This window comes from Nyctibius grandis, chromosome Z, assembly GCF_013368605.1.
Source record: "Nyctibius grandis isolate bNycGra1 chromosome Z, bNycGra1.pri, whole genome shotgun sequence".
Classification (NCBI taxonomy): Eukaryota; Metazoa; Chordata; class Aves; order Nyctibiiformes; family Nyctibiidae; genus Nyctibius; species Nyctibius grandis.
In genome coordinates this window covers 27,707,218-27,733,046 of record NC_090695.1, presented here as the reverse complement: position 1 = coordinate 27,733,046, position 25,829 = coordinate 27,707,218, and the positions used below count along the sequence as shown (strand labels likewise).

Sequence of the window (25,829 nt, the reverse complement as noted above, 5' to 3'; positions counted from 1 at the left end):
AACAGACCCATCTACCATCAGCTATCCCAGAAAGAAGATAACCTGTGTACAAACAGTCACAATCCTCTGTCCTGCGTTTAATGGCCTATTTTGACATCTGACTTGGCCACCACTGATGATATTCTCAGAAGCCCAGTAATGCACTTGTACAGGGGAATAAAAGGGGCTATTTCCACACTCAAACTTGTTCTCCAACCAAAATGAAACAACCTTCTGCAACCACTGCCCTATGCTGTACAATGACCTTGGACTGAATAGCTGTTAGTATAGTGAACCACTCTACTGGCTAATTCTGGGATATAATGTACACAAGTTGCCTTCACTTGATCCTCTCTTCTCTAAGGAATATTTACTGAGCCCTCACATCTTCATAGCAGACTCTAGAAACACCACCAAATCTCCCTGATGTCTCCAGGAATAAGTGTGCAGCACCTATACCATAGTTTTTCTTAGAATCAGCAAATACAAGTTGTAGGCTTTATGTCACCAGGGGTTCTTAGTTCCTTTTCCTATGTGTATTGGTTTACTTGCTGATTCCCACTAACTTAAATACCAGAGTGATAGCTCCATGAGCGGGTCAAGGAGAAATCAGCGTTGTTTTATGGTGAGAGTAGCTCAAGATCAGGTATAATAGTATTGAGGTTCTAACAGAGAGGAGCCCTGCCATTTAATCTTTCCATCCTCTAGCATCACAAGGAATGCCTGACTAAAAGTGGGACCAGCCTTTTGCTTTCCAGACCTCCTGAAGCTAGGATATTTTTGATATCTCAGCCTCCAGATACATTTTTCCTTAGCGGCTGAAGGGAGGGTGCAGGCATAAAGAAAACACAAAAGACTAAGACACATTTAAAAAGTTTTACTCTAATGTCTAGTCCTGTTAAGAAAATGGTTCTTCAAATGCTTTTGAAAATGTTTTTTCTGTCAACTGGACAAGAACCTGCTGTGCTAAGTGGTACAGAAGTCTTTGTAGTTTTCCCTGAGAAGTTTGTGGGTTCATAAAATAAAAAGAATAAAAAATCATTTAATAGCATAATAGTGATTTTATTTGTTTATTTCTCCTTCCTCCTCTGTTCAGAAACCTCCCTCGCACTTCAGCCACTTTATTGTGGACCAGAGGTTTTATGAACACTGGCTCCTAATTTTACCCAATCCCAGGGGAGCGAACATCAGATGTTCACAGAACATCTGCAGTACTGTGCTATGTGGTTACTTGATGCTGGCCCTATGTGTTTTAGAGCAGCCCATACCATGAAAGTCATGGGCTCCAGTGAGGGCAAACCAGCCTTTATATCCATTACTGGGAGGGAACAAGGGGAGCAAAAGCACAAAACAACAGCTTAACTTTCTTTCCCCAGCTATTATCAGCATTTTGGAGCCTAAAGAAGCAGTGCCTTCTCATAACCTCCAGTGGCAGCATCTGCTAATACTACCTGTTGTAGGAGGTGGTTTGGTTTTGCAGTGTCCCTGGTAAGTGCATATGGTATCCTAAATGTGTGGAAGCCTTAGCAAGAACGCCACTGTCCAGCCCTCTAAGCAGAATTGCATCTGACACTTAAGAGCTTGGGCAGGAGGAGCCCCTCGTGAACATACGTGTTTATAATCAGCATTGCATGAGCAAGTACCAGCAGTACTTAAACTGCAGAGTGCCAAAAGGTTGGAAAGTGACTTAAAACTGGAGTTCTTAGTGCTGTAGCTTATAAGTCATGTAATCAATATAAGACCTCTGTGGTCCCTATGCCACATTGCTCCTCATGCTTGCATCTGATGCAACAAAGACTGCTCTGCCTACCATAGAAACCCAGCCACGACTTGAGACCATGAGGCGAGTTGAGTTTTGCTAGCTATGTTTTTGCAGAACATTGCTGATGCTTTGCAAGCCACATAGCTGATCAGTACAGCATCAAGGTTTGGAATTTCTTTTTTGGTTTCCTGAGCAGCAAATTTAGTTCTTCAGTATTTTGAGTCTTTGATCTGCTATCCAGACACTCAAAATTAACAAATGCCTCAGCCTTATGGTGGTCTTGAAGCACTATGCTTTCTCCATTTATGTGTATCATCAAAACTGTCAGAAGGACATACTACCAATGGAGGAGGCACTGTCAAGTTTGTAGCACAGAAACACATCACAGACAGTAAGGTGCAGACAGAGTTTATAGTCTTGATTCAGTCTGCATCAGTGAAATCTGATGACTGTGTTTCTTTCAAGTTCTGTGGAGAGTTTACAAGCATTAGTAAGAGTAAAATACCTGACTGTACACCCCTTGGACCATTGCAGATAATTGTGTTTAGAACTAGTGTTTTGGCAGCTGAAGTGTAGGTGCTAAAGCCATGTATTTAGTACAGTTGTTTTCGTCTGGCACCAAGCTACGTTTACTTCATAATCTGAAAGCAGATGCTTTGCACTGTGGGCACATAATGTGTTTAGTAACAACTGAAAATACTCATGAGATTCTGAAGAAGACACAGAAAGCCAAATTTTTCTTAAGCCTTGCTTAAGTTTGTACATATAGTTGTAGCACTTTTGGGTTGGTTCATTTGGCAAGTTCCCACAGAACAAAATCAAACCGTGTATTTTTCTGTGGTGCCCAAACCACCCACTGCTTGTACAAAATCAAAGATGACTGCTTTTTCAGATTGAGCAAGGCAATGAGAAGACAAGTAATACAGCCAGTTCTTTCTGCTGCTGTCATGACTGAGTGAAGCTTTTGGGTTCACAACCCTCTTTCTGACCTCACACAGATATCAGTTGTATCCATCCTTAACAACAAATCACAAATTACTGTCAGGCTGTTACTGCTAGCTGAAGAAAGCTTTGCATGCTTGAAAGCACACATTTTTTTCCATTAGTCTAAAAGGAGATAACACATCTCCACACCACTTTTGCCTGCCTTGTACTATTAGACCACCACTGCTCTAACTCTGTATCTCCAGGTGTTCCGAATACTAGGTCTTCCAGGTTTTTTTTTGCAAGAAGTATATTACACAGAAATTTTAAATGTAAATAAAATGCCAAATTTGTGCTTAATTAAACAGAAAGTGTATGAAGACTGTATTTAAGGTAAAATTTTGAATAAATAGCCTAATTTTTTTCCAAAGGTTCCTTTATTTTTCATTTCAGTTTCACAACTGTGATAAGTATGGATACAGCACTTTTTAACAAGCTAATAAGATTTTACCTCATCCATACTTTGTATGCCTTGAGCCAGGTAAAATTTCTGCACGTGGTAACCAGCTGTGACCAGTGAACAGCCACAGGAAGCAAGAGATTAAATATGTGCTTGTAACTGTAGCCAAAGGCATTGCAACACTGTAATCATACGTAATTGTCGAGACAGTTGCATTACTGATAGAAGATCTAATGAAATACTGCCCTGTTAACAGTGTTGAGTAGCCCTTCCTTTCTCAGACTAGACATACCAAACACTTAAATGGACCATCCTCTACAAAGTCAGACCACAAAGGTCTCAGTTGTCAGGAACCTTGTAACATCTGAGGACCCTGCAGATCTGGTGCAGCCCCAGGCACGCTACCACCCAGTGCCACAGTGCACTGCTGCAGCAGCGCTGTTCTGCAGAGGAACAAGCTTCCCAACGTGACATGTACTACTAGAGGAATCCCCTTTTGGCAAAAACAACAGACACCCACCTTGTCCATTCTAAAATACAAGCCAGTAAACTATACATTGCCCTTTTTACCAGCTGCTCAGAGAAGAAAATCAACAAGAAACAGACAAGCCATAGCATGTTGGTTTATGGCTGCTTAAAACTGTTACCCATGTTCCTCAGGCTGAGGATGAACGTTGCAGTGCTGTCATTTTCAGGCTCCCTGCATTCTAATGAACCCATGACCTTTTCTCCATCCTCATTCTCTAAAAACTCTCATTATAATTTCAGACTGTCTGGGTGCTGGCTGTCACCTGATCACAAGCTAAACAAAGCAAGTTCTATACCAGGATGTATTCAGCAGGAGTCTGCTGCTTCTTTCTCAGTGCTGCATGAGATCTTTGTGCACATGCATCTGGGGTTTTGTTTGAAGGATAGAAAGTGTCCAGTTTTTTTCCAGATTCCACTGACTGACTCAGTTTTCTGCATCAGCTACATGCTATGGAGATAAGCAGCAACAGTGGGGAGTTAAGGCCAGTAAACAGAGGAATAAGTATGCTCAGCTAGGCCTGGTGTAGCACAGAATTGTCACATGAAGTCACAAAACAAAGGGACAGATGCTGACATCTGAAGGAAACAAGTCAGTGTTCAGATGCACACACAAGGGCTCGGATTTACACAAAGAAAGCTGAGTAGTATTTTGCTCACTGTCACAAAGTCCAAGTATCTAAAATAATTCTCAGACACAGAAAGACTGAGTAGAGCACTGGTGAGGCCACACCACTGGGGAGGCCACATCTGGAGCACTGGGTCCAGTTCTGGGCTCCCCAGTACAAGAGACATGGGCATACTGGAGAAAGTCCAACAAAGGGCCACAAAGATGATTAAACAACTACAGCATCTCTCCTATGAGGAAAGGCTGAGACAGTTGGGACTGTTCAGCCTGGAGAAGAGAAGGCTCAGGGTGGGATCTTATCAACCTGTACAAATATCTGGAGGGCAGGTGCAAAGACATCAGAGCCAGGCTCTTTTCAGTGGTGCCCAGTTACAGGACCAGAGGCAACAGGCACAGACTGAAATGTGGGAGGTTCCTTCTCAACATCAGGAAACACTTTTTCACTGTGAAGGTGACCAAGCACTGGCACAGCTTGCCCAGAGAGGTGGTGGAGTCTTGCTCCTTGGAGATATTAAAAAGCTACCTGGACATGTGTGGGGTTCCCACAGGACAATGGTCACGTGCTGAACGAGCTATGTCCAGGCATGTCCAGGGGGTGGTAATGGGGTGGTGATGAACTAGCCAATCATAATACAGAACAAGGGCCTTGGCGATGAGACCAACAAAATATGGGGAAGTTGAGGACCTTGGCTACGAGAAAAATAAGATATGGGGGAAGCTGAAAAATAAGAAAGAATGCTGCACCTGCAAGATATAGCTTTTTAGCATAAGCCAATCAGAACTAGTATAGAGGCGTGTGGACAAAGCATACTAACCAATCATAATAGAAATGACACGTACACGGAGCGTGCACAAAAATAGAATAGTATAAATGTACCTTCAATAGAATAGTACAAATGTACCCTCAGATACGTAAATAAACGAGATCTGCTTAACGATCATATTGGTCTGCGTGCAGTTACTCCGAGCCCTCTTGCGAACACTGACAGACATGGTCCTGGGCAACCAGCTCTGGGTGGCCCTGCTTGAGCAGGGGGATTGGACCAGATGACCTCCAGAGGTCCCTTCCCACCTCAGCCTTTCTGTAATTCTGTGACAGCACTGATATAGGAGGTAGAAGAGAGACAGTGAGCTAGTATATTTGAATAAAAAAAATAAAGGCAGAAGAGAGAATCTATAAAATCTCAGCACAAGAACTAGACGAGGTAACCAAAATCCACAGAGCTACTTGTTAAGTGTTCCAATTAGATGGTCTACACAAAAAAAACTGCAGGCACATTGTTGGTCCCTGCAAACCCAGCTTATGAAACACTGCTTTAACTTCTCTAACATTTTTTTGGCCTTGAATTTGAGAGTTTTTGCTCCTTTTTCTTGGATTGCAGCTCAAACCCATGCCCTTAGCACACATGATATGTCCTGTGAGATAGGACAATATGATGATTAATCAGTTCCATAACTGACTGTGCAGGAACTCCTTTAATCTGCTGATCTTTCAAATTCCAGTAAATTCAAATTAACATTTTAAACATTGTATATTTAATGCAATGGAGTTTTCTTTATTAAATTACCAATTCATTTTAGAAGCCTTTGTTTGTAGAGCTTTGTGGTGAGAAGAAAGGAAGTTTTCAGTCAAGGCAAATGCATAATTGGCCAAAGCTAGCACCGAGTATCAGTATTCTATGGGCTTGCTCTGTGCTTCAGTCCTATTGAACTCACCAGTGGTACCCCTGTGCAGTTCAGACCTGTAGTCTATCGTTCTCATCAACACTCATCAGTAGCTTGTGAATACACTTGCAAACATGAGAATAGCTCCAGTCACTATAGACAACACTAAGATACAGCTTAACTACTGAAGCCTACCTGTCAACCATTTATTCAGTACCTTATCCACCAAGGGCACACAGCTGCTAATAAAACAGCTGCTGTGCAGCAACTCCCTGAACCTTAGTAAATTTTAATCTGCATCAGCAGCCGTCTTCAAACTGTCTGGACTAACTTTCCAGCTTGTACACAAAAGGTATTAAAGCAATTCTGCTACACACTAATTAAGCTACTGTATCTTTGATAAAAATGGTGAAATAATGTATGAGACTGAACAGACTATTTTTACAAGATAGACAGCTAAGGTAACTCTTACCACAGCAAGGCTATAATACAGCTCCTGTGAATGCTGGGTCAGATTTGAGGTTAGAGAGCAAAGGAAGGAGAAGAGATTTTTTGGATGAGTGTGTTTCAAATTCAACTACGTTGGCAGACAGAGCTCCAATCCAGTAGATGAGCAGCAGTAAGAGCAAGTCGTCCTTTCTCTTGCTCTCCAAATCTCCAGTCCACTACCGCGGTGGGAGAAAGTGCCTGCAAGAGTCAGTACAGACAAGGACACAGTTCAAAAATGCCCAAACAGCCTCTACACTGCAGGACTTTGCATATGAAGCCAACATTGAATACTCAGCAGAATAGAATATGCAGTAGAATAGCAAAGGCTTTAACTATTCAGTGCCCCGTACTGTATTTCTAGCCTAAGATCTGCAGCTGGTGTGACACAGAACTGCTTACCCACAGAAGGCAGTGTCCTCACTTCTGCTAGAAGTGAGATAAGCTCCTTAACAAGCCTGCTGCTCCAGTTTCCTAGAGCTGCTATCTTGTGTGATAAATTGGATGGGGAAGCAGTTTTTAAACTAAAGCTCTCAAGAGCTTTAAGAAAGCTTCTGGAGACAAGCAGGTCAGCCTCTCAGAGACTAGGAGCATTGCTGGCTGGTCAGTCACCAGCAAGGTGAAATCACTATCAGTTAAGAGAAATGTTGGCTCACACTCAATTCAAACACCCCATGTCAAAAGGGAGCAGGAGAGCTTCTTAATTCATGCAAAGTCAACACATTTTGCTGTTTAATAGATCTTTAATATCAGTAATGTGGGAAGTGACATCTCAGTGAACAATAGCACAGAGACTACAGCTTTGGAGGTTCTTCCATTTCAGACACAAAGGAAACATGAGGAAGAACATGCAATCAAACAGTCATCAGCTCTAGATACATCATGAGGTTTGGTTCAAAAAAACATTGAAACAATTAATCCAATTACTGCAAACATAGCTTCTCTGAGTAAGGTTAAGACATTGCATCTGTAGAGTTTCCACTGTGATTTCCTTCAGCGAACCAGCGGAGCCTGCTTGAGTGAGATGAGGACTGAACGCATGCGGGACACATCTTTTGCCTGCTTACTAGACTTGGGATTAAAGTCACAGAGCTGAGCCACACGTTCCCACTCAGTGCCCGGGAAAATGTCTTCTGCATCATTCACAAAGGCTTCTTCAGCTGCCCTAAAAGCAATGCAATGCACCTTGCGTTAATGCTCAACATTTAAGGCACTCCTTCCCTCTTACAGGATGCAGTTTCTTTCAGCATGTTTCATAAGAAATGTGACCTGACAGCTGCTTGTGGACATTATGGCTACTTAAGCACCCACTGCCCCAACCCTGGAGATGAAAGTAGGTTGCAGTAGTATGCTATGCACAAGCAGTGCAGAGGATTGCTGTGTAAAATGTTGGAATACAGGTGTTTGGTTTTAAGAATAGTTAGAGACTTTGCCTAAGGAGTCACCACACAAACTGCCAGGAAGTAAGGTACTCCTATGCAGGCATTTTATTTATGGAGAAACGCCCAAGTCTTAACTAGTTAAGCCTCTGCCACTTGATGGCTTATATTGGACACTTGCCAACTGGAAATTTACAACTCCCTGCAACAGTATCTTAAAACAAATTCCATTTGAGGATTTAAATCAGCCCCAAGGCCTACAGGCCATCATAAAACTATCTGCTGAAGATTCCCAATGCTGTAGTGAAGCAGCATGAATCAAAAGGAATTTAAGTCATGAATCCCATGCTCGTGGATGCTATAGACTAAAGCATACTTTGGCAGAGGGGATGACTCATCTGAGGTCAGCTCACAGGATAAACACATTCACCTCCTCTCACCCTAAGGAGACTCTAAGGAAGCTTTTAACATTAGGTACAGGTTAGTGCCAGTGGCTTCCCAGATATATCCTCTTAGCATTGCTAGGCTGACAACAGCATTGCTTCATGGCATGGATAACACTCCAGCATCTAGTTTACGTGAACTGTGGGGCCCTGGTAGCTGCCTGAGTGCAAGAGCAGTAAGCATGAACAGATCAACCAAATCCATCTACTCCAACAAGCAGTACAGAAAAAGCAGTGAAGATGACTCTCCCATGAGGGTTCAGCACTGTTCACAGGGATAAGGTTACAGACACCACTGAAGACAAGGGTCACTACAACACTTCTACTTTATGTGATATGACACTTTTAAGGGGCAGTGAAGGTTTTTTTACTTAACTGTTCTAGGCTGTAGCAAGGATGATTTATGTTTGTGCTTAAAGGCGAAGAGAAGAAAAGAAACAAGGAGAGAAAGTTTAAGTCAGATATAGAAAATGAGAATGAGTTTAATGCAGATGATCAGCTGGCTGAACATGCACTAGTACCTTAGCCTACATTCAGGAACCAGGCTGCCAATTGTATTCTACAGCACTTATACTGCATATTTGTATTGGATATATGAAAATAAGGGGTTTATTGGAGAAAAAAAAAAATCTATCAAAATCAACTCCCAGGAGACTTCAGGGAAGTCAAACACCACCTGTACATCCATCATTTCACAAGTCTTGGCTACATCCACCTACAGTTAGGTAATCAATTCCACACTGGACCTTCAATATTAATGCACTCAAAGGCACATCACGGCTCACCAATACACATTCTAAAGGTGTCACCTTAGAATCTGTGACATGGCCATCTTTCAAGTCTACAAATTAAGGGAAGAAATTAAAACACATAAACAAGCCAATGAACATTCCAATTCTTCTACCCCACGGAAACTAGCATACTCATTGGGGCTTGAAATCATGGCTGTATTCTAGTTGATCCATTAGGCTGGCAAAATGTATACACAAAGCTGTTCCTAAATGTTCTCCCAGCAGCTAATGCTGATTTTTCCAATACTGACTTCTTGTACTTTTCATCTATTCTCTGATAGCATCCTAATTCTATATGCACACAGCACTTCTACCCTGATTTATGGCAGGTGATTCCTTTCCACCTTCCTTGGCTTGCAGAGCTTTATGTGCAAACATCGCTTGAATATTTTTCTGACTATGTGGGCAAATAAGCACAGATCAAGAGCTCAATGCCTATTACAGAGAACGCAGAGTTAAAACACTGTGCTTCTCTGTGGAAGTGACTAGGTCTAAACAGAGCACCCACGTGAGACTACAGACACTAACCCACATACCCAGCAAAGCATCTTGCTAAGCAGTGTTCACTGGTCTGGAAAAAATTGTAAAACCCTACATCTAAAGACTACTGAAGTAATTAACAAAATTCCAGTGCTATGTATACTACATGATGTACTCAGAAATTGCTGGATGTTGTGCAGTGTATGGGAACCTTACAGGAAAACTGCACTTTATACTGCAGATCAGAGTCAGTCCAAAAAGTAAAGGCTATATACTTATATTAGCTATACTGCCCTGAAATATTCAGAAGTCACCTTCAGACATTCAGCACTATTTCTGATCCTCCTCATTACCTAGTTGACTAGCAAACAGAATTAGTAGTTAAGCGACATACACATAACCAATCACGTCAGCGAAGGGTTGTTTGTAGAAAGCTTCATCTGCCACCCTAGGTAGCAAGTAGTCCAACAGGCAGGCAAGCAGGCAGGAGAAAAGAGATAAGGATGAGAAGTACGGAACACAGCTGAAGGCAGTTTTAACAAGCACATTAACCTTGTATCACCTAGACTTACTGTAACAGGAAAGCAGCTACCACACATGGAATGTATCAATTAAGCCATTGACTCAGAGGAGCAACACAAAAGCTCTACTACATCCTAGAGGCTGGGACTAGCTAGTTTAGGACCAGAGTCCCAGTGTTAGCATTAGGCTACTTCAGTGGACAGAAATTACCATTAGGAAAGAGATCTCACCAGGCTGATGGGAATGCCAAACACTCCTTCTTCGCAACACTTGTTAAATGGACTGTGCTCCAGAATGCATATCCTGTGCTCAAACACTGGCCATAATAAAGCTATGAGCGCATAATGAGCTCTGGCCACCAACTAGAAGAGTGCCAATCCTGTTTCCCTTTCTTGGCCCAATCAAAAGACTGTACCTCAGTGAATGGAAGTGTCAAATCCATAATTTTGTAGGAAGTGTAGGCCTCCTTTCTTCCTTTAATAAGAATTAGAGTCTACCGAGGACTCTACTTACTCAAGACAAACCTGCTGGACATTTTGATAAGAAAAATGGCATTTTAAAAAAAACAGTTCATCTTGAGGTCTGTGGGTTCCCAGAGTATAAAGCAGCCCTGACAATCACCTGAAGGGGAATGACACTGGCAACCCTAGGTCAGAAGTAGAGATCTAAGTGGTATTATGCCAGTACTATCATATTTACCTTTACGTAAGTTGAAGTCAAAATTCCACAGAGAACCTCTAAGAAAGTGTAAGAGCTTACTAGACTAGCAACCAAGTCATTAGTTTCTGCCCCATAATTAGACAATTCAAACCCAACATAGATGCAGTCAGCATTTAGCTCTTCACTAGCAGAACTGAGTCAGGTTATTTCTCAAAAGTTTCCAAAAGGAGCAGCCAAAGGTTTTAAGATATCTAATGAAATAACTTGTAGCAAAGACTAAGTAGAAGGCCACTTTCATGTGTTCTAAAGATAGCAAGTAAGATTGCTAGTCTCAAAGGAGGTAATTACAGTCACTGAAGACCTGTGCAGCTAGTAGCATGCAAACAATTGGGCAGATTAAAACTTCTTCTGGCCACGTTCAAACTTTGTGTCTTAAGTAATCTTCAGTAATTCTGGTTCATTATCTTAATGCTTTCTCTTGCTATTCTTGGACATTTAATCTAGATTCTAAGAAAACTTAAAAAGATAGTCTACCACTGGAGACCCATTTCTTAGTAGGAGAGATTACTTTAATGATGTGAAGGACTAGTGCCTTAGGACATACTACACGTATTCTAAACTCTCTCTCCCATTACTTTCATATCCAGTACCATAACTCTTCAGATGGCTGCAGAAACCTTACCTGTTGCTTGCTTTTATTTTCTGGAGCTTTTCATCTTGCCTTGAATACCACTCCTCCAACTCCTTTATTGCTTTCTCTTTCCATTCTGCTTCCTGCTTTCGTGAGTTGGCATCTGAAGATTTAATAATTGATTTGTCAGTCATGTTTTGTTCCCATTTCAGCTGATGGCTTAGAGTGCACCCTAGTGCAGACAGTTGCTTGATCTACTCAGATAAGAGTTAGGAGATTTCCTGATTTAGGCCATGAGAACACTAAATACCATAAACATTCTGATTAGCTGAACAGCATGCCTGCACTGTGTAACTGGGACAGTCCACTTCAGTTTAGGATAGGCATTTGTAGACTAATTCAGATTCAGTAAGTCTGTTGGCCTGCAAACTGTTCAAAACCAGAAACAGCCACCTTGCTATGCTAGTGCTAGAACAAAGCTCAGTAAAGCCTCTGTGCTTAGACAAAGTGAGGGAGCCTGGCACTCAGCATGCTTTTACACCCAGCCCACAGTTCAGAACAAGCTCATCTGCTGTAACTAGCCCAGAAGAGGAGCAACAGGTTCAGCTCTATTTAGAATCACATTGTACGGAAGGTGCTGTCCTAACAATTTTAAGCAAAGCCTCCTCCCTCATTTAAGTGGAAAGCATACCAGTTTGTAGGCTTTTAGAAGCTGTCCACAGGTAGGTACCACTTCATTTGACAGCTGTATTTAGTTCAGTTACTAGTCCATTACTTTACTTAGCTATTAGATTAAGATCCATGTGGCAACAGATGGCCTCAGCAATTACAAAATGAGCAATCTTTATCCTTTGAAAAAAGTGCTGGTGGCTGCAGTATTTATTCACTCTTTTCTGCTGATAAAAGCTGTTCATTTTCCATCAGCTTATTTGTAAGTAAAGGGCAGGCCACGTGAATACTCTTAAGATTCAGAGAGCCACTTGTGTGCTGACTCCCACACCAGTATTAAGTCTGCTTACCAGAAGACTATCCAGACTTGCTGCTCAAACTCAAGAAGTATGTTAGATTACCAAGAGCCAGAAGCCATGGCTGAGAATTCTGCTGCTTACGAAGCTGACACTAAGTTACTCACAAACAAGAACACTACTGCAACAAACATCCTCCTTACCAAGTTGCTCCAGGCGCTCCTTTTGCTCCTCTCTCCACTTAAGAATACTCTCCGGTTCTGACTGCAGTCTATCTACTTGGGATATGGCAGCATAGGTGTCTGTTGGACCATTACTCTCCTTAAAGAGAAGGAATAGTAATGTCATTCATACATGACAACTGCATATTCCAGATAACTGCCTGCAAGCTACATAAAATTAGACTCTTTGAACTGAGCACATAACACATTCATCTGATGTCATACTGCATTTACACCATTAACATGAAAAACATCTTGCCACAAATTACAGCAGGATTGAAGCAAATTAATACAGAACTGCCTCTAGCAATCAGGGATCAAACACAAATTCAAGTTGACTGGGAAGTCAAACTGTGCCAGAGCTCTGTGCCTGAAGAAAGCAGAAGGCAATGTCTAGCACCTCACTATGCATTTGCAGGCCTAGAGATCCTCCAGTTCATTTCACCCTAAATATTTGCTGTGAAACTAATTTTTTCTTTTTTTATGGTTTTGTGCATAGGAGATTAAAATGTTCTCTGTAACTTATTTGTCTACTGCAGAGACATTTTTGAACTTAACTGATATTAAAAGCCTATGTCCTTTAAAGACATTACAGAATTTGGATTGCTGTATGCAGCTTAGAACAAAAGGGCATTTCTACATTTAAGCATCAAAACAGTGTGAGTATGAGCACACTTTTTACTATACAATAGCTCAAAGACTTGCAATGAATAAGGCTATCATTAATACACCAGATCCGCAAAGCTAATGAATATTCTTTTATTTGTCACAGAGGATACTCTAAGTCCAACAACTTTTATTGGTTCACCCTACTCTTAACAGACCTAAGAAATACCACTCCTGACAGTACCAGATGGGCTGTAGCTAACAGCAAATTTGGTGGCATCTTGCCCCTCTTGGAACCTCCTGTAGCCCTCAATGAAGGAATTCTACATAGGGAAGGAGCTAGGCCAGCGCAACAGCACCAGGCTTCACATTCAATCCAAAACAAAATAAATTGGCCAGTTGCAGGGCCAAACAAGTTACAGGTAGCTAAAACAAAAGTTACATATAGCCCATTCAGTCTGTTCTTCCTCATTAAGAGGGAGATCTACCAACCAAAGCAGCTGATCACTTAGATTGCAAACACAAAATCAAGATATTTCAGCTACCTTCTGTTGTATAAGGAAGCACAAAGGGCCAGTAAGATACAGTTTTCCCATTGATCTCACAGCAATGGTGAGGATATAAAAATGTTAGCAGTAGTGAAAGCTGTTTGTGTCTCCACAAAGCTTGGTGTTCACTTAAAAACTCTATGAAGTAGCTCATATACTGCCCCCTTCCCAAGCATTCATTTAATTGGGGCTATCCAGCCAACTATGATACCAGGCAATGATGATGCCTTAGCCGAACTGGTATGAAATTCAGTTACAATACAGTGGTTGCCTTAGCATGCCTCATTCCTCCCTGACACTAATAAACCAAGTATCTCCTCCTTTTGTCACTACCATGGCTGATTAACATGCTTTCATACTATGACTGAGCTAACAGCTTGATTTCATGCAACTTTATGTCACTAAGAAGTATATGATGTTTTCAGTCAGTTCATTGTAAGACCAATCTTGATAAGACAACCAGGACACAATAATTATCCTTGAAGAACAAGCAATTCAGAAAACTGCTTTAAAGTAAGCACTCATAGCATGCTTTCAGCTTATCAGCCAGTGGCAAGTCAACGTTAAGTCATACCACAGAGCCTGTCAGTCTGCCTACAGTGGTTGTGTCCTACTAAGCCACAATTCAAAATGGACTGCTGCTTCAAGCTGCCTCTAAGTTCAGAGGAGGGGCATATTAAGAGCATTAACAGCTTTATGAGCTATCAGAATAGAAATTCCCCTTCAGAAATGAGATAACAGTACATTAGAGACAAGAAATGGGAAGTATTAGTCTAGACTAAGGTGAAGTTCTGAGAGTAGAACAGCACATTCTAAGCACAGAATATTTCTATCTTACCTGATAGACATCTCCATTAACCACTCCATCAACAGTACCTGCAAAGAAGTGACTGTAGTTTAGCCATTTGAGAAAAGACAGAGCAGGCAGATTTACTGATTTCAGTAACTTGTATGGAAAGCTCTACTAGGGTATCTAATGTGGAAGTTGTGCAAATGAGTGTTACTTGATATCCTGCAGGGTATCAACTTCCTTATCTCTGCACTTTTCCGGATAGGCACAAGAAACCAAGGGAGTGATTATTCTGCAGAACCAGTAATACAAAGTCCTTTCTTCATTACAAGATCATGCTTCAGACTACATAAACAGCAGAGCTGATGCTGCGGAGAAGCTGCTGCAGACAGTGTTCTAAAGGTACTCCCACTTTCTCCTCCCTGTCTTGGAAGCTGACTACTAGACAACTGTTCAGAAGTTAAGAAGCATAACTCTCAATGTTTTAGTTTCTACCTGGAAGACTAACAATCCTGCAGCCAACACTTAGTAATTCTTATGCTAGTTTGGTTATCTCCTAGTTCCTAATCAACTCAAAAGATATAGCTAACATTCATAGCAAAGTCACCTTCCTGCTGCCTTCTGTGATGACATGTTTGATAGCTTCCTACTTCAGCTGCAGCATTATTCCCTCTGAAGTGACACTGGCAGTAGAGCCTCAGGAACAGGATACGCTAGGAATCTTTGCTACAGAATCGTAAAGTTTTATCTTATTTAAAACACAGCCATAGGGAACATATGTCAGTAGTGAGACAAACATTTGAGTTTGTGAAACTACTGAAATCTCCAGACTATGCAAAACACACCTAGATTTTCATTGTATTAGGTAGAGGACCGTAAAGTTATCAGTTCAAACATGGTAGTTAAGTTGGAAGATACTAGTCTTCAAGAACATAGTTACTAGCTTCAGTAGGGGAAAACTCAAGTTAACAAAAACTAGCTTTTCAGTTATGAAAACCTAATGTTTTATAACTAGACTCCTATACCTGAAAGATAGTAGCTACTTTGCCTGATTGATACTCCTCTGCAAGTTACAGGAGCCAAAAAGAACTGGTTTGAGAGACACATAAAGCTAACAGCACCTGTCTGCTTCACAGCAGCTACCCTGCACATGACTTAACATGAATCTGGAAGCTCTCTCAAAGCAGATACGTAGAGATCACAGCACACTGGCTCGGGCAGTTACAGCCACAATGAACGGTTCTACTAAATAGCTTTATGAAGACTAAAGCCCACAAAGAAAGAATGCGCACACTTCACTCTCCTTCAGTTGAAGCCCTTCTCCACTACATATGCATGCTGCAGCTGTTCACCTTGTTTTGACAGGGCTGGAATTAAAGCTAAGCCAGGGTCTGTAACTCATATTGACATTAACAGCTTGAATAAGCCAGCTGTCCACTTTGCCTGCCTTGGAAGAGTCGAGCGCAGTTCACATGTTCAGACAATCAAACTGGAGACACAAGTGTATTGCTACAACACCCAAGAGAGGCTAGCCTTTAAATGTATGTAGTTCTCATCTCTGGAAGGAAGACAGTTGTTTCACAGAGAGACACCTTGGGAAGCACTGACTCTCCAGCAAGGTGAGCACGCTAATAAGTCTTAAAGATTCTTCCTAGAACTGTGATAATATGATTAAGTTTTCTTATTACACCGAAAAACATTCATTAAGGTCTTCAGTACTCAGGCTGGTAATCTGCTGAGGTAAAAGGAACAACATCACTGCTGAGGGCTGCAGCTGAGATAAAACAGATGTATTTGTCAGGGCTGCTTTTCTTCTGCATAGAAACAGCCACCAACTGGCACAGAGCTAAGTGTTTCCAGAGGGCACCCAGGTCAGATGCATTAGAAGTATTAAAACAAAACTTTCCATGTGTTTTGAGCTCCCTAGAACTCGTGATTAAGATGCAGAGTCAGCATGCTGACTGAGCATACTGCAAGCAGAAGAGGAAATGGCACTGTACTAGCATGCTGTGATATGCCAGTATAAGTATGCTAATTGGAACCAGACCAAGAGTCAAGTGTTCTCTCATTTCAGCTCTCCAGACTCAGTTTTTCTAGACATTATAATGAACTATGCAACCACTATCTCCTTGCCAGCCTTCGCATCAGTAATCAATGCTAGTTGTGTATCAGATTTCTTTGTCCACAGAAACATGTCATTTCATATCTGACTTCCCACAGAAAAAGCCTAAATACTGCTACTGCTATCATCATGTTTTCATCAGCCATGATGGCTTCAGAGTCCATCCAATTCTACCACAGTATTGCATCTTGAAGCTCCTGAAGTTAACATCACACTAACTATTCTAGTTAGTAATGATCCACATTCCCTGGTGTTTGTTTGTGAACTTAAGATAAAGTTTTATTTCTAAGGATACTGTTGCAAAGAATATGTCCAAACATCTACAGTTCTATAACACATGCTGATGACAGGGTAATAACAAACTTCCACACAGTGACCCACATAGTTTTTAGAGTCTGGAAGGTTCAGAGAGGGTAAGCGATATCATCTACCTTGCATTCACAGGAGAGAAACAACAGCCAAGCTTGCCAGAAACATACAGATAGAATCAGTGCCCTCCACATGTACTATAGCTTACAAAAGTAAGGGCTGGGTAGCTTGAAGATAAATACAACAATAGTTTTGTCACTTGAGTCCTACAAGTCAATGTATGGCTTAAGAGGCTTATCACAATGATGACCAACTACTCTGAAGGCAACTACTTGCATTGATACCAGACTCAGTACTTCTTGGCATAAAAAGAAGTTTGCTTAGCCTTGTTCACTAGACTCTCTGAACTCTTACTCACAGTGCAAAAGATGACAGCCATTAGAACAGTCAAAGGCAGGACTTTGCAGGGGTAGCTCTTCTAACATAAGTCCAACTATTTCCTAACGCATAGATTAGTTCCTCCTGAAGTCTTCCTATCCAGCTATGCTTTGGACAATATCCTCATGCAGGAGAAATCAACTTCCAATATGACCACACATAAAAGTATTTTTATGAGCTACTTTCAGCATCTTTTAAATAATAAGTACTCTACTTCTTCATTGCTACTTTGAGTGAACTAGCAACTATAGTTACAGCAACAGAAGAGCACAATCAAGTTTAATATATTCTGGCATAAGGTTAAGTAACTTCACCACTCAAGGCCTAGCTTCCCATCCTGTTTCTTTTGGGCATAGATCATGCTTCCCTTCACCTACCTCTCCCCGATAAGAGGATGAGAAAGAAGAATCTTCTCCAAAGTTTTTGTTTAGTTATGCAAGAAACTGAGGAAGAAATACTTTTTCTAGCCTAACTCATTCTCATGCCTGTGTGGAAAATAAAGGTAAGCAGGTCAGGAAGAGTGCTTCTTTCCTGTGTTTTAGTTCTAACCTGCTTTCATATCAAAACCCATTAGAGTTCCTTCATTTTCAATATAATCAATAGGCTAGTACTAGACCACACCTTCCTCTATCAGCAATGATGCTGTGCCATGAGAGCTTCTGTAACTTCCCAACAGATGTAATATTCTCTTGCAAACAGAAAAATAGGTTTTTCTGTCATGAGCTTCATAATAATGGAGCATCACCACGAGACAGCAAATACAAGTTAAACAGATACCATCCCTTTATTGTGTCTCAGTGTTACGCTAAAGTGCTCTGAAGCCTCAAGATGGCTGTTCAAACAATTAAGAAAAAGTATCAATAGTCACAAATAAGTAACTCTTTCTGTCTGTGGTGCTAACTAGAGAGACAGGAGGAAACAATTCTTTCCTAATGATATTTTCAAGCGAATTGACATTCAGTCCCTGAAAGGCTATTAAATATGGTTTATGGACAAACCACCAAACACAACTAAGTTTCTTAATTCCTAGAGAGGCTCATGAGCGTCTTCAGAAGATAAACATCATTCATTCAAGTTCATATAAAAATGACAGAGCTTGAAACTGTGAAGGCAATGTTTGAGACCAGACAGCCTATGTTAAACTTCTGTGTATTTCCATGATTGTTAACATATAAAACTGCTTGTCTTTGAATGTAATTCTCCATAAGAAGCTACTGACAAGTTGTGACAAGGTTTTTATATTGACATACAGGTTTTAGAAGCCACACACTTCAACCTGAACTTACTCTCTCCTGTTCAGAGAACACAGCGAGTGAACTGCTGCAACCTGAAGACCTAGTATTGTCAGACTGGAGAGAACTGAAGAATTTGACTGTAAATAAATGCAGGCATTGATTTATCACTGAAAAGGAGATCTCTTAGAAGACAGTGTTACTAATAACTAGGCAACAGCACTGTATTACTTGATTTATACTATACTTCCTGTCTTCTGAAGCAGTGATTATGCTTCATCTTTCAAGGGAAATAAGATTAGCTTTCACATGCCCAAGAAGCTTGAATAGGATAGCTATTTACATAATAAATGGCCTACTGGTTCAGGCCAGTATTTCAACCCTGACCATGGCAATATGAGGTGATGCTGAGTGCAACACATGAGCTTGGCAACATTCTGCCATTCCCGCCCATACTCACCCAGTATCCACCAGTACTACAACTAGCAGAAATATACGCTAATACAAGTTTCCTGATATTGATATTAACAATTCACGGAGTTCACTACTGTCCATGTATTTGTCTAATCTTTTTTTAAGAAGCTGCAATTTAAAAACTGTTTGTTGTATGAGACACCCTGTTTCTTACAAGCGTATTTTAAGAAGTTAGTGACTGCTTCTCACAATATTTGAAGTTAATATCTTCAAACTTCAGTTGAGAGCAGCATGAGTTAGGACTTTTGGCACAGTATTTAGAAAGAAAACTTATCCAACAGACCTGTAAGTAAGGAGTTCAAAAAGGTTACAGTTAAAAAAAGTAAATCCACAAATCCCTGATCACAATGGTTAAGGATTTACATAAGAATTTGTATTATTTCAAGAAGAAATTTGCATTCACCTATTTAACTTAATTACAAAACAATTTAATAAACTAATATGCACTAGAGACTAACAGTCTGATATTTGTTAGGATACTGATCAGATGCTAAGAAATCGCAAACACAAATGGCAACAGAAGTCATTAGTTCATTTGCCACCATGCCTGAACCAGTACATTTTGCACTGCTGCAGTCCACGCTTTTTAATGAGAACGGAGTGAGCACAGGCTCCAACAGTCAACAAATGGATGTTCTGTTAAAAAATGGGACCCCCAAAAGTCCACAAGCACAATCTGCTAATGCCTATTTAACAGGCCAGAGCATAAATGCAATCCCAGTGCATACAAGAAAGCAGGATAACATACAGATCACACCTAGGCTTCCAAGACCCTTAGATCGTATTACCATATTCATTATTTTATGACCCTCTTTCTAGAGACAGTTCTCCGATAACAGTTTTGCATTCCATGACAAGTAAACTTATATGACTTGAGAAAAAAAAAAAAAGCAGCTTAAGAACTACTTTTATATACCAAGCCAATCTAGAAGTATTTAACAAGTTGACTTTTTGACAAGGAATCACTGTGCAATAGCCGCATCACATGCATGTAGAGAAGGTATGGATCTAGTTGGTTCTAGCATCCTGTGAGAAAAGCCAATGTCAGAACTTTCTCCAAAGAAATTAGTCCTCAAACAGCTACTTTAATGTTCCAGAGTCTGTTTGGAATGTAAATACCATATAAGGCATAATGCTTGTCTGAGGCTTCTGAAAGTAAGAGAGGAGGTGTCCACTGTGTCTGTTTCTACATTATACATAGAATATGAAAGTCAAGTTACGTCTGATATCAAAACAGGATGGTGTTCTGGTAACGATTATTCTCATGTTCTAGTGCTTGAGCAAGTTATTCCCCTGTAAACACCCTTTTCACAGGAAGTATGTAGTCTGTATGTTTTGAACTCCATAAATGAGCTGACTCTAAGGGCTGTGCCACCACTAAAGAAGCACTGGAAGTAACAGGTCTCCATTACTCAGTTTATCTAGTTGGGCTTTATTCCAAGAGATACTATGAACCTGCATCCTCACACAAGATATGCCAGTAATTTCAGAAATCAGGTTGCATAATGAAGACTTCATTCTAAAGATGTTCCAACAGTGAACTGGAGAGCAAAGTTATTCAACTTAGTCTGAAGAAGAGTGGCATCTTCCTGAAGTGACAAAGGAATGTCACATGAGAGCAAAATATGTTCCTGTTAACCCAGTGACAAGTACAAGCAAAGTCTTCCTAGAGTGTTGAAACATTAGTTAAGTGTAGCAGCATCCTATATTCACAACTCCTTTCCACTTAGATGTCAGTTAAAAACCCCAAACCTTTCATAATGACAAGTGTTCTTTCAGGGCTGCTCCAGCTACCGTTAAACTAACTGAAAACACACTAACCTCTAGTTCCCAACGTATGTAGCCACTGTCCCCTGAATGTAGCAGTGTGTTCTGCAGTGTCAGTCTTCTCACATTCAGTACAAAGGTTACCATGGAAAAAGGCTAAAGGCTTAGTAAAATTAAACATTAGCTCAACTGCTAGCACACTTTAAGACTAAGATCACTGCCTCTGAAGGCAGAAACACAAGTGGCCAAACACAACATATTGACTTATCCAGCTTTCAGTGGATCATCTTTTCAGGCAGGCTCCTGGATTAGATGAGTAACTACTCAGCAGCGTTCTCAACAGGCTACACTTCAGCAAGCCTGGGCACCCAGGCGTCTTTGGGACACACAAACTATAAACACCATCCCGTCCGAGGGAGCAGGCAGACAACTGACGCAAGTCAGAGCACACCCAGGATGGGGAAGACGGCGTGCTTGCACGTCCGACACCTAACCCCGAGAGCAGCCCCGGACAGCCAGGCCCCGCTCACCGGCGGCATGTGCTCGGGGCAGAAAGTCGAGGCGAGCGCCCCGCCGGCACCGCCCACTCCCAGCCACGGAGTCTCCGAGGGAGAAGGGAAGCCGCCAAGCCCCGTCAGGCCGGGAACCCTCTCCTCCCCGGCCGCCGGGCACCGCGCCCCCCTCTGCCGGCCGGCCGGCCCGCCCGCCACGGGGAGGGGCGGTGGAGCAGGGCCGCCGTCCCTCCGCGCGTACCCGAGTCGAGGCCCTCAGGGATCTGCAGCGCCGCCGGCACCCCGCCGCTCTCCAGGATGCTATAGCCCTCGTCGTTCTCGATGCCCGCGATCTCGTTCTCCTGCTGCGCCAGGAAAGCGGCGGCGGGATCCTCCTCGGCGCCGTCCAGCGCCCCGTTATCGGCGGCGGCCGCCGGCTGCTGCTGAGTACCGAAGAGATCCAGGTCGGCCATGGGGGCGAGCAGCGGCGGAGACACCCGGCCACGAACAGCTGCCGCTTCCGCACCTGCGCCGACACCAGAAATCAGCGCGGAAGGGGAGGGGCGCCCCGCCTACGCCAATGAGAGTCGAGCACCTCCCAGCGGTAAAGCCAATCAGCAAGCGGCGGCCACGGCGGGGCTAATGGAACTCTCCGCGTGTTGCCTTGGGCTCAAACCAATCAGCGTCAAGAGCGTTCCGGGAGCGCGGGGTGTCGGGGGCGGGGCGTCGCGTCGCTTGGCGGCGGGCGGGAGGCGTCTCGGCCGTGCAGCTCCTTCCCCCCCCCAGCCCCGGTGGCCCCCGGAGGAGCCGGGCGGTGCCGGGCGCGACGCCTTGGGGTCCGGCCTAGGGCCTGGCCCCCTGCACACGCAGCGCCCGGCCCGGCAGGCCCGGTTGGTACCGACAGGCCTCTGCTCCCGCGTCAGGCAGCGAGCAGCGTTTGGTGTGCGGGGGGACTGACCCTCCGTTGCGTTTCTGTCAGACAAGCCTGTCAAGTGAAGCTGTGCTGGCTTCCTGCCGAGGGACAGGCACTCCACTGCACTCCGGTGCAATCGCGACAGTGATCCAGTATAAATGCCCATGCCAACACAACGTCGAGCCATCGGCATCTTGGAGACAAATCTGAACCCACAGAATAAGTCAATAAAAACGTCAGTTGTTTTCTGGTGTGATTTTGTGTGTTTTCTGTCTGGTAGTGGGAAGCTTAAATTAGTGTAACTTCAAGTACCACGTATTATATTGACCATATATTGACAAAACCATTTATTTAACAGGCAATGCTTTCTGACAGAAATTTTTGACAAAGTTACTTTGATCAGTTTCTGTATTTGGTTTATCATACAGATCTGCAAGTAGCTTATTGACAGGGCAGAGAGTAAAGGGAGGGGAAAATGATTTAGAAAGAGAAAATACAGCTTTTAAGCTAGTGCAGTTGCTGTAAGAGGTACTTGTTAAACTCCACTTATATGTTGCCTGTAGGTCTGTGTGTATGTTTCATGGTATATTCAAACATGTTTCAGAGGTTGCCAAATTCAGAGAAAAGTAACTGCAAGTCAGTTGTTTCCTATGTGAATTTAACAGTGTGAGATAAACTGCATGTTGAGTTACACTTTTTTCCCCACTGTCAACATCATTTGCTAGGGGAAAAAGAGCAAGCAAACTCATGCCATATGACAGAAAGTTCCCTTCACATCACTTAGTCAATTAAAACATGTGCTGGGTTTCTCCTGTGAAAACTCAGAATCTAGCATGGCAGGAGGCTGGACTTCTCTGAATTTTGTCTTCTAGGAGCAACAGAGCAAGGTTATTTATTTTAAAAAATCTCCAACAGCCACAGGAAAACTAAAGAGTAACAGCAGTAAGCAGGCCCATAATTCACAATAGGAGACTATAAAAATGAAACACCACCATGAAGTGTATGCCATGCTTTCACAGAAACTTACTGACTTTGTCCCATAATTTCTTTTAACAACACACTCCCATGTGCATTTTCATCACTCTTCTTTCCTTATATGTAAACAAAAGTGGAATATCTCACTGCTTCCCTTTCACTGTGAATAGTGAATTTTCGATGACAACCTAGCAACTTCCTCTTTTGCTCTTCCACCACCTCTTAGCCCTGTGGGGGTTTTCTGATGACTTAATGCCACAAACACAAATACAATATTGTGATTTAAAATGAAAAGCAAATCTCATTACTTGTTTGACTTAAAATTGCAGAATAGGGACGAAGGCATATGAAATATAAGCAGAATTACAAGTTTGCAAATGGCCCAAGAGAATTCTTCTCTTTCTCTGGAGATATTCAAAACCCGCCTGGATGCAACCCTGTGCAACATACTCAGCAGGTGAAGCTGCTTTGGCAGGGGGTTGGACTAGATGATCTCCAGACCCTTAACCATTCTGTGATTCTGTGAATTCTTATCTGCGTTCCATCAGAATGGGTAACTTAGTGTTACTGCCTTTAGATGCAAAGGTAAAAACAGTGAGTCATTAGATTTGTCTTGATGATGACTTCCAAAATTTGTATGCTATCTAAAATTCAGGTGCACCATGAAATACTTCTGCACTATCAAAGCTATCATTGTTTTCCTGCTTTCTTACCCTGCAAAAAAAGTCAAGATGCCTCCTTTTCTGAAGGCAGATGTCACTGCTTAGAGACCACTACAGAACATAAGAGTAGTACCCTTTGTAATTCATTCATAGGAGTTTGTTGATGAGTCACACTGAAGAGAAGAGTTTATTACAGGAATATTACATGTATAAACCTTCATGGAAGGACTAAAAGGCAATCAGACTACAAAAGACTTTCAAGATGGTTCTGATTCTCTCCATTGTTTGAAAGAGGATGAAATATAATTCCCATTTCTAAATGTACCGAGATCTATCTTAAAAGTAGTTTAAAAAGATGTTTTCAAGCATTTACAAAAATACAGGATTGCAGTTCTGCACTTCCAACATTAAGGAAATCATTGCAACAGAGTCGTGGGATTTTTACTGACTCCTTCAGAACCTTTTTGATTTAAGAAATTAAATATTTAGTAGAACAGATGTTTCCAGAGCAGAAAATTTAAATGCAAGTCTTTCCAACTCTCTGAAAGCATGCAGATGAGAAAGGCATCGTACAACTGACTTCTGGACATGAACAACATGACAGGAAATCTCTCTAACTAGAACCTCATTGTGCAAGAGCCAACAGTTAACAGCAATTGGAAAGCAAGAGCACATAATGACTAGGGTCTGGTCCAGGTCCATTTAAATCAATTAAGAGGTTCCCTCAACCTGCTGATGGCTAGGCACCTTCAAGCTATAGACAGAAGTCAGAAAAAAATAGCTTTTCAGTTATGAAAACCTAATGTTTTATAACTAGACTCCTATACCTGAAAGATAGTAGCTACTTTGCCTGATTGATACTCCTCTGCAAGTTACAGGAGCCAAAAAGAACTGGTTTGAGAGACACATAAAGCTAACAGCACCTGTCTGCTTCACAGCAGCTACCCTGCGCATCAACTGCCTTGTCGGGCAGTTACAGCCACAATGAACGGTTCTACTAAATAGCTTTATGAAGACTAAAGCCCACAAAGAAAACATGCTCACACTTCACTCTCCTTCAGTTGAAGCCCTTCTCCACTACATATGCATGCTGCAGCTGTTCACCTTGTTTTGACAGGGCTGGAATTAAAGCTAAGCCAGGGTCTGTAACTCATATTGACATTAACAGCTTGAATAAGCCAGCTGTCCACTTTGCCTGCCTTGGAAGAGTAGAGAGCAGTTCACACGTTCAGACAATAAAACTGGAGACACAAGTGTATTGCTACAACACCCAAGAGAGGCTAGCCTTTAAATGTATGTAGTTCTCATCTCCGGAAGGAAGACAGTTGTTTCATGAAGAGACACCTTGGGAAGCACTGACTCTCCAGCTAGGTGAGAGGGCTTGAAGGGTCTCATGCTTACTTCATATGCATATTGACAAACATATGTCTTCTGCTACAAGGCCTCCAGTACCACAGCAAGCCAACACTGCTTTCAGTTTACCATGCTGATTTCTTGCCCTGAGAATTTAACCGGATGAAGTAAGAGGAATGCTGCTGGTTAAACACGAATGTCCCAAGATAAGAAGTGCAGCTGCTTTCCAAAGAACACCCAGAAGTAGAAGGTAAAGTAAGAAATGTACCTACAACTAACAAACGTAGTGAAGTGCTGCTACTTTTTGTTGCTGTAACAGCTGTATCTCTAATCATCACAGCAGTGCTTGGTATTCAAGTAGAATCTGAATAAGCAGAGGATAGAGATTGTATAGGATAGGGAAGCACAAAGATGAACAGAGCAGAGGGACAGACTGTCAGAGCAAAACAGCAGGAAGTAATATGACAAGAAATCAGGGAGGAGTGGTATAAAGAGGCAGGTTTGCAAATACGGGGACAAGATACTTGAAATAATATGAATTACAGAAGAAGCAATACCATGAAGGTAAAGTCTTGGGAACATGAGATTGTGAAACCCCATTTTGAATGGACTGAGTGGGGCTAAAGAA

The 25,829-nt window shown here is 42.1% G+C and overlaps 1 protein-coding gene across 2 annotated transcripts; it reads right to left on the bottom strand.

Moving 5' to 3' along the window:
* Nucleotides 1-7,161: 7,161 nt before the first annotated feature.
* Nucleotides 7,162-21,826, bottom strand: CLTA (clathrin light chain A). 2 transcript variants are annotated; one of them, XM_068422901.1, is made up of 6 exons: nt 21,561-21,826; nt 14,514-14,551; nt 12,504-12,621; nt 11,387-11,498; nt 8,628-8,663; nt 7,162-7,594 (listed from the first exon to the last, which is right to left on the bottom strand). In XM_068422901.1, the coding sequence occupies exons 1-6, from the start codon at nt 21,769-21,771 to the stop codon at nt 7,423-7,425; spliced, it is 687 nt and encodes a 228-aa protein (XP_068279002.1). In that variant the 5' UTR covers nt 21,772-21,826; the 3' UTR covers nt 7,162-7,422. The 2 variants fall into 2 exon arrangements, with proteins under 2 accessions (XP_068279002.1, XP_068279003.1); XM_068422902.1 differs by lacking the exon at nt 8,628-8,663.
* Nucleotides 21,827-25,829: the final 4,003 nt, after the last annotated feature.